The sequence below is a fragment of the Trichechus manatus genome, unplaced genomic scaffold, assembly GCF_000243295.1.
Source record: "Trichechus manatus latirostris isolate Lorelei unplaced genomic scaffold, TriManLat1.0 scaffold00009, whole genome shotgun sequence".
Classification (NCBI taxonomy): domain Eukaryota; kingdom Metazoa; phylum Chordata; class Mammalia; order Sirenia; family Trichechidae; genus Trichechus; species Trichechus manatus.
Window position 1 is genome coordinate 24362338 of NW_004443945.1, and position 9413 is coordinate 24371750.

The 9413-nt window shown below is 39.9% G+C and overlaps 1 protein-coding gene across 1 annotated transcript in view; it reads left to right on the forward strand.

Moving 5' to 3' along the window:
- CDH17 (cadherin 17) overlaps positions 1-9413 on the forward strand; it is a 72797-nt gene that overhangs the window by 27584 nt on the left and 35800 nt on the right. The window contains exons 5-9 of the mRNA XM_012559728.2: positions 1546-1684; positions 4058-4216; positions 4321-4520; positions 6080-6211; positions 6483-6633. Of these exons, the coding sequence (XP_012415182.1) occupies positions 1546-1684; positions 4058-4216; positions 4321-4520; positions 6080-6211; positions 6483-6633 (781 nt within the window). The remainder of the gene's footprint in view (positions 1-1545; positions 1685-4057; positions 4217-4320; positions 4521-6079; positions 6212-6482; positions 6634-9413) is intronic.

The window sequence follows — 9413 nt, forward strand, 5'->3', positions numbered from 1 at the left end:
TCAGACAGGTATTGGACTGGACTGTGGGACATAAAGTGATGCTTGCCAGGAGTGTGCCTCTTAGCTCAAGTAGATACAAGAGACCAAATGGGCAGCTTCTGTCCAGAGGTGAGATGGGAAGGCAGAGAGGGTTAGGAGCTGGCTGAATGGACATGGGGAATCAGGGGTGGAAAGGAGGAGTGTGCTGTCACAGCATGGGGAGTGCAATTAGGGTCACATCACAATGTGTGTATAAATTTCTGTATGGGAGACTAACTTGAAATGTAAACATTTAAACTACAACAATAAACAAACAAAAAAAATATATGTGTCTTAGTTATCTAGTGCTGCTATAGCAGAAATACCACAAGCAGGTAGTTTTAACAAACAGAAATTTATTTTCTCACAGTTCAGGAGGCTAGAAGTCCAAATTTAGAGCCCCGGCTTTAGGGGAAGGCTTTCTGTTTCCATCGGCTCTGAAGGAAGGTCCTTGTCTCTTCAGCTTCTACTTTCTCATTCCTTGGAGATTTCCATGTGTCTTGGTATCTCTCTTTCCCCCTCTCTGCTTTGCTCACTTGTTTAATCTCTTTTATATCTCAAAAGAGATTGACTCAAGATACATTCTACACTAATCGTGCCTCATTAACATAATAAAGACAACCCATTCCTAAATGGGACTATAACCACAAGCACAGAGGTTAGGATTTACAGCACATATTTTTGGGGGACTTTATTCAATCTATAACAATATACATAACAAAAAGTTAGCTTTTTTAACCATTTTTAAGTGTACAATTCAGTGACATTAATTTCTTTCACTATGTTGTGCTACCATCACCACTATCCGTTTCCAAAAGTTTCACATCACCCCAAGCAGAAACTCAGTACCCCTTCAGCAATAACTTCTATTCCTTCCCACCCCCAGCCCCTGGTAACCACTAATAAACTTTCGTCTCTATGCATTTGCCTATTCTAAATATTTCACGTAAGTGGGATCATACAATATTTGTCCTTTTGTGTCTGATTTATTTCACTCAGCATAATGTTTTCAAGTTTCATCTATGTCATAGCATGCATTAGAATTTCATTTCTCTTAATGACTGAATAGTATTCCATTGTATGTATATATCATTTTTGTTTTTCCATTCTTCTATTGGACACTTGAGTTGGTCCATCTTTTAGTTGTTTGATTCCCTGCTTTCAATCTTTTGAGGATATACCTGTGAGTGGAATTGCTGGATTATACGGTAATACTATGTTTAACTTTTTGAGGAAACACCAAACTATTTTGCACGGTGGCTGTACCATTTTATATTCCCACCGGCAATGCACCAAGGTATCAATTTCTCTACATCCTTGCCAAAACTTATTTTCTATTTTTCTGATAATAGTCATCCTAGTGGGTATGAGATTAGAGTTCCCATTCTGGGCTTTTGTGAAGTGTCTTTCTCCCCTACAGTCACCAGACCATTGGTTCTTTGAGCGCTAATTTCCTTCAAGGGACTTTTGAGAATACGCTGTGGAGTCCACTCTCACCAGCATGGTTTCCTTTTCCTTCAACATCAGGTTGCAGCCCTGGATGCTCATGGAGCTACAGTGGAGGGCCCAGTCCCCATCACCATAGAAGTGAAGGACATCAATGACAACCGACCCATGTTTCTACAGTCAAACTATGAAGGCTCAGTGAGGCAGAATTCTCGTGCAGGTAATATGCAGGAGCCTGGAGATATATATGGAGAGGTGGAAGGGTATCAGATAGAAGGGGCAGATTTGTGTGGATAACAGCTGCACTTACCGCTTATGAAGCACTTACTATCTTATTTAAGGAGTCCCTGGGTGGTGCAAACAGTTAATGCATTTGGCTCTTAACTGAAATATTGGAGGTTCAAGTCCACCCAGAGGCACCATGGAAGAAGAGTCCTGGTGATCTACTTCTGAAAAAAATCAACCACTGAAAACCCTATGGAGCATAGTCCTACTTTGACACACATGGGGTTGCAGTGAGTTGGAATCCACTCCACAGCAACTGGTTTGGTTTATCTTATTTAAACTTCTCAGTGATCGTCTGGGAGTTGTTTTACTACCCCCAGTGCCCTAGGGCAGAGTTTCTCAAGCTGAGTACTATTGACTTCTTGATCCTGACAATTCTTCTTGTTTTTTTTTTTTTTTTTTTTTTGGTTAGGGGCTCTGCTGTGCCTTGTAGGATGTTAAGCAGTATCCCTGACCTCTAACCACCAGATGCCAGTATCTGCCCCCCTACCCCAAATCATGATAACAAAAATGTCTCCAGACATGGCCAAATATTCCTTGGGTGGGGCAGGGAGCAAAATCACACCTAGTTGAGAACCACTGCTTAGGATAGAACGAGGATTGATGGGAAAAGGAAGACTAAGCTCACTATCCATATCCTCCCAGGAATCTACATTTTCATGACCACCGCTGGTTCCCAGTTCTATCTCTCATCTCAAGTCCAGCTCCCACCTATGGCTCATCCCTTCTCTATGCTGCATTGACCTTCCTTCATTTCCACGAAAGTCCCTTACCAAGGCATATGTGTGTACAGCAGGCTTGACTGAAGATTTGGGTAGATGAAGAAATGTCACATCATAGCAGTGCACAAAATAAAAATGAATATTAGATTTCTGAGTCCTCAGGAAGACTCTTGACCATTTCCATCAACTCACTGTCCAGCTTTCCTCTATGTTACTTAATCTTCTCTTTCTCTCATTCTTCAATACCCACTTCCAAGAACTTAGACAAAAACTTGCTTCCACTTTACTATGCAAAGTAATTTCACTGTTCCTGTCCCTGAGGCTGCATATCAAAGATTCACTAACGAACTCTGCTAAATAAGAATTCTTATCAAGGTCTTATCCTTTCTCTCTTTACCAGTAGGATCTTCTAGAGCAGTGCCTTTCCAACTTTTTGGTCTCAGGACTCCTTTAGTCTCTTAAAAACTATTGAGGACTCCAAAGAACTTTTGGATGTATGGGTTACATTCAGTGGTGTGTTGATGAATGTCTGATAACTGCCTCTGAGGGGAAAAGCCTTGATTTGTAGCATTTGTCAGTTTCCATGGTATAAATACTCCCATCATAGCCTATTCCAAGCTACCAACGGTTTATCAATTGGCTTGCAAAATTTCTGAATGTTTAACAATTGACTCTCACGAGCTGACTCCAGAACATCATTGGTTGTATCTCTCAATATTTACCTTACTAGAAATTAAAATAAAAAAAAAAGTAAAATATTTATTCATTTAAAATAACAATAATAAACATATTTTTATGAAAAAATAACTATATTTTCCCAAACAAAAAATCTAGTGAGAAGAATGACATTGTTTTAATTCTTAAAAATATCTTTAATGTCTGGATTAATAGAAAGCAATTGGATTCTCATGTCTATTTCTATATTCATTCTGTTGTCATATGCTGTTTTAGTTGAAGTATATGAAGAAAAGTTAGTCTTACATAGATGTAAAGTTGGAAAAGGGAGGAGTGTTTTAATAGTAGTATTAGATTAATTTGGATATTCTTTGATACTGTACCAAAACTTGACAAGCAGTGGTTTCTTAAAGGTTAGTTGTAATGTGGAATCTGAAACCATATCAACAACATGTTTTCCATTCCTTTACACCAAAATCCATTGGCTTACCTTGTACTTTGAGTGAGTCTTTTATGCATGGATGCTTTTTGACTCCGTAGACCCCTTGAAACAGTCTCAGGGACCCCTAGAGATTCCTGAACCACATTTTGAGAACCCTGTTTTAGGGAGAGTAGGACAAAGATTTATTTCCCCACTGATATGAATTATGGCAACTTCCCCCACTCTAGGGAGCCGTGGTGGTGCAGTGGTTAAAGCAATCTACTACTAACTGAAAGGTCAGTGGTAGTCTGCTTCTGTAGAGATTTACAGCCTTGGAAACCCTAGGGGATTGCTATGAGTTGGAATCAACTCGACGCAGCGGGTTTGGTTTTTGGTTTGATTTCCCCCATTCTATCTCTACCCCTTGGAAGGCAACAGTTGGTTTGGGTTTTAATTAACATTTTTTTTCTGGGTACATTTTGTTAAACAGGGAAGCCCTTCATGTATGTCAATGCTACTGACCTGGACGATCCAGCCACTCCCAATGGCCAGCTTGTTTATCAAATTATCATCCAGCTTCCTAATATCAACAATGTTATGTACTTTCAGATCAACAACAAAACGGGGGCAATCTCACTTACCCAAGAAGGTAAGTCAAGGGCTATCCTTATAGGACCATCTAGGTCAGAAAAAGGGATCTTGGTCTATATTTCCTCCAGAGACATCTTTTTTCTTCTCCCCTACTTCTCATAGGCTCTCAAGAATTGGATCCTGTTAAGAATCCTTCCTACAATCTGATGGTCTTAGTGAAGGACCTGGATGGCCAGAATGAGAATTCCTTCAGTGACACCACATCTGTGGATATTTTGGTGAAGGAGAATATTTGGAAAGCTCCAGAACCTGTGGAAATTGAAGAAAACTCAATTGGGCCTTACCCCATCAAAATCACTCAGGTTGTTACCAAGAAGTACCTACAGCCCACTAGATACATGCCCTCACTTTGTAGAGACCCATGCTCACGGCCTTTACTAACACATTTATTAGGTACATTTTTGCATAACATAATTACAAGGTAAATTAAGTAGACAAAGTCTCTGCCACAAAGTCTCTGGAGTTTACCATTGTGGTCAGAAAACTTGGATTCAGATTTATACTTGAACTTCAAAAGAGAACTTCTCTGGCTTTCACCTTCAAAGTCAATACCACTGTTTGTTGCTCCTTGTTGGCAGTACAGGACATGGCTTCCCTAGAGTGGGTTGTATATGGTGTATCTATCAAGTACATGGTTTATATTTGGGCTTGTAAATGTTTTTGAAAGACTACTATTTATTCTTGCGGGCAAAAATCTTGCTCCAGTAAAGTCATCCCATCAGATGCCGAGGGCAGAGACAGGACTGGCCAAGGGTAAAAGGGTCAAATAGGCAACCTTTCCTCTTGGAGCTCCCCTACACCGACCCCATCTCCTATGTGTGCCTGTTGTCTCCATTCAAGCGTCACTCCACACTCCTTTTCCCATTCCTGAGCCTTCTCCCGCCTTAAACCAAAAAACTAAACCCGTTGCTGTCGATTCCGACTCAGTGACCCTGTAGGACAGAGTAGAACTGTCCCAAGGGGTCCTTGGTGGATTTGAACTGCTGACCTTTTTGGTTAGCAGCAGAACTCTTAACCACTACGACACCAGAGTTTCCCCTCCTACCTTAGCTCCTGGAAATCCACTCTGGGCTCTACCAGGCCTATTTGCCCCTGAATTTATGTTAAAGTTACAGGCAATAGACAACCTTCATAAGATTGTTTGAGTGTTATATAAGATAATGCATAAAAGCATTTAGAATCGTGTCTGGCACGGTGTAAATCCTCAGTCAACATTATTATTAGTATTAGTATATCAGATGGGCCAGACTCTGTTTATAGCAAGTAGACTATTCTTGCTATTGAGTTTATTTTTGCCAGATTATTTGCAAAACAACTCCAGGAGTTGGCAGTTATTCTTATCCCTGAAGTCCTTAAGACTAAATATTTAGGGGCAGAATGTGCCTTACTTACGTATCATTTGTCTTAAATAATAGAATGGAGATTAGTTTAAAGTGTCTCTTATTCTTGTCATTCACCTTCATTGGTGAGTTTTAAAAGCTTGCCGTAGCTCATGACTTAGTTCCTCAGATAATGCAAACTACAAAGTACATTTAGTTTCTTATATTGATGTTTCATGAATACGAAGCCTTCACAATCAGAATTCTAAAAGAAAACCACCCACAAACTCTTTGGAGGGTTTCACATAGCATTGCTTTAGTGAAGAAAAATAACGCCAGTGAGCTTTTTTGAGCAATATAATTTGGTAAGAAAGAGCTTGTTTTGGGTTGAAAATGAAAAATGTAACTTGTTATAAGAAACCTCAGACGTACAGACAAGGTTGGCAGGAATTTCCTACCAAGAACTAGAAAATTGTTTATTTCCTTTTCAGTTCTCTTGGTCCAGGTGTATCTTTCCTTACAGTTAACTTTGGACCCCGTAGGTGCAGTGGAACGAACCAGATGTACAATATTCCTTAGCTGAAGTGGCGAAGCTGCCAAGATTCCCATTTTCAATTGACCAGGAAGGAGATATTTATGTGACTGAGCCCTTGGACCGAGAAAAAAACGATTCAGTGAGTAAAATGGGAAGAGTGTCACGGACGACAAGAAAAATTCCTGTGCCCATCTACAGCCGAGAGCAAAATTGATTTTACTAAAAATAATAATGATAATTGTGTTCTGAACTCCAGCACATTATTGGCTCTTAAAAGACTTGATAATTTCTCAGTTCTAAGTAAATGGAAAATAAGGGAGTAAATGAAATAGAAATGAAACAGTATTTTCTCTGCCTTTTAAAGGGGACGGTGAGAGAGTCACGGCTTAATTCTGACCTTCCTGTTGTAGTATGTTTTTTATGCAGTTGCAAAGGATGAGAAAGGAAAACTACTTGCAAGGCCACTGAAAATTAATGTGAAAGTTACAGACATTAATGATAATCCACCTACATGTCCATCTGCAAAGACCGTATTTGAGGTCCAGGAAAATGAAATAATAGGTAAGAAATGAGAGCTGTTTAAATGCTGTGCTAACTATCCTCTCTATGTGAAATCTGTAATCCCTTTTTCCTCTCTGTCTGGTAAAAGGTGGGCAGGTGGACCTAATCAGGGATCAATTGTCCCTGTCTAGAGATTGAATGCATCTTGGGAGTCACACAGGTACAGTATTTCAGTTCGAACAATATCTGGGTCCAGTTGTCTTCAAGCTGATTCTGACTCATGGTGACCCCATGTGTTGCCGAGTAGAACTGTGCTCCATAGGGTTTTAATGACTGTGAGCTTTTGGAAGCAGATTGCCAGGCCTTTCTTCTGAGGTGCCTCTGGGTGGGTTTGAACCACCTATCTTTCGGTTATTGTGCCCCCCAGGGACTTGGAATATCTGGATAGTGTTCTTAAATTGGAGCTTTTAATTACCACCATCACTACTACCACTATTAGTACCAAGACTATTACTGTTACCAATATTACTACTCCTGCTCTTAATACTACCATTAGCACAATAACCACGTACACTGGTATCCTGTATACATACACAGGGATATTTAATTGGCAAGGTTTTTCCAAAAATTATCTTATTTTGACCTCTAATAAACCCATTACCAAAGATAAAACCATCATCAAATTTGTTAAACAATTCAAATAAACATATACACCCAATGTCAGATTACCCTGCAACAAGTAAGCAATATAACTGTAAGTCGAATTTTGACTCTCTATCCTCCCTCTTTAGGAAACTAATAATAATTCAAGAAGCTGGTAGATAAAGCTCAAATCTCATCTGTTTTGTCCTTTCCTTTTAGTGTTAACTTTTTTTTTTTTTTTTTTAATGTGTCTCCATGATAGCTTTAGTTTCAAGAGGGACAACTGCTATAAGAACATTATGATTTCTGGGAGTTTTATGACTTCCCTGAATTTTGGATATCCTCTATTTCCCCTTGGTGTTGATCCCATTGGCTGAGCATGCTAATGTTTCTTGGAAAGTTTTGACCTGTTGTTCACTAAAAATTTCTGATGCTTACAAGCTCCACCAGTCCAGTTGCCATCAAATTGATTCCAACTCATGGTGACCCCATGTGTGTCAGAGTAGAATGGTGCGCCAGAGGGTTTTCAGTGGCTGATTTTTCAGAAGTAGATTGTCTGGTTTTCCTTCTGAGGTGCTTTGGGTGGACTTGCCCCTCCAACCTTTCCGTTAGCAGCTGACTGTGTCAACTGTTTGTACCACCCAAGGACGCTGCTGACAAGCTCAGTAGCCTCTTATTACTACCATTTCTAGGGCTTTGCTGTCCTTCTGGGCAGATCCTTATATACTTTTTTTTAAATTATTGTACTTTAGAAATGTTTACAATTCAAGTTAGTTTCTCATACAAAAATTTATACACACATTGTTATGTGACCTTAGTTGCTCTTCCTATACTATGACAGCACACTCCTCCTTTCCGCCCTGGATTTCCCATGTCCATTTAACCTGCTCCTATCCCTTTCTGCTTTCTCATCTCACCTCCTGACAGGAGCTGCCCACTTAGTCTCATGTATCTACTTGAGTTAAAAAGCACACTCTTCATGAGTATCACTTTATGTCTTATAGTCCAGTCTAATCTTTGTCTGAAGAGTTGGCCTCAGGAATGGTTTTAGTTTTGGCCTAACAGATAGTCCAGGGGCCACATTTTTCAGGGTCCCTCCAGTCTCAGTCAGACCAGTAAGTCTGGTGTTTCTACTAGAATTTGAATTCTGCACCCCACTTTTCTCCTGCTCCATCAGGGACTCTCTGTTGTGTTCCCTGTCAGGACAGTCATTGGTGGTAGTTGGGCACCATCTAGTTCTTCTGGTCTCAGGCTGATAGAGTCTCTGGTTTATGTGGCCCTTTCTGTCTCTTAGGCTACTACTTTCCTTGTGTCTTTGGTGTTCTTCATTCTTCTTTGCTCCAGGTGGGTTGGGACCAATTGATGCATCTTAGATGGCCACTCGCTAGCTTTTAAGACTGCAGACACCACTCACCAAAGTGGGATGCAGAACATTTTCTTGATAAACTTTGTTATGCCAATTGACCTAGATGTCCCCTGAAAGCATGGTCCCCAGACCCCCGGCCCAGCTACTCTGTCCCTCGAAGTGTTTGGTTGTATTCAGGAAACTTCTTAGCTTTTTGTTTAGTCCAGTTGTGCTGACTTCCCCTGTAGTGTGAGTTGTTCTTAACTTCACCTAAGAAAATTCTTGTCTACTATCTAGTTAGAGAATACTCCTCTCCCTTTCTTCCCACCCTCATAACCATCAAAGAATGTTTTCTTCTGTGTTTAAACCTTTTCTTGAGTTCTTCTAATAGTGGTCTTATACAATATTTGTCCTTTTACGACTGACTAAATTCACTCAGCATAATGCCTTCCAGATTCATCCATGTTATGAGACATTTCAAGGATTCATTGTTGTTCTCTATTGTCACCTAGTATTCCATCATGTGAATATACCACAATTTGTTCATCCATTCGTCCACTGATTGGCACCTAGGTTGCTTCCATCTCTTTGCTATTATGAACAGTGCTTCAATGAACATGGGTGTGCATATATCTATTTGTGTGATGGCTCTTATTTCTTTAGAATATAGTCCAAGGGGCAGGATTGTTGGATCGTATGGTACTTTTTATTTTTCACTTTTTAAGGAAGCGCCAAATCAGTTTCCAAAGTGTTTTTACCATTTTACATTCCCACCAACAGTGTATAAGTGTTCCAGTCTCTCCACAACCTCTCCAACATTTATTATTTTGTGTTTTTTGGATTAATGCTAGCC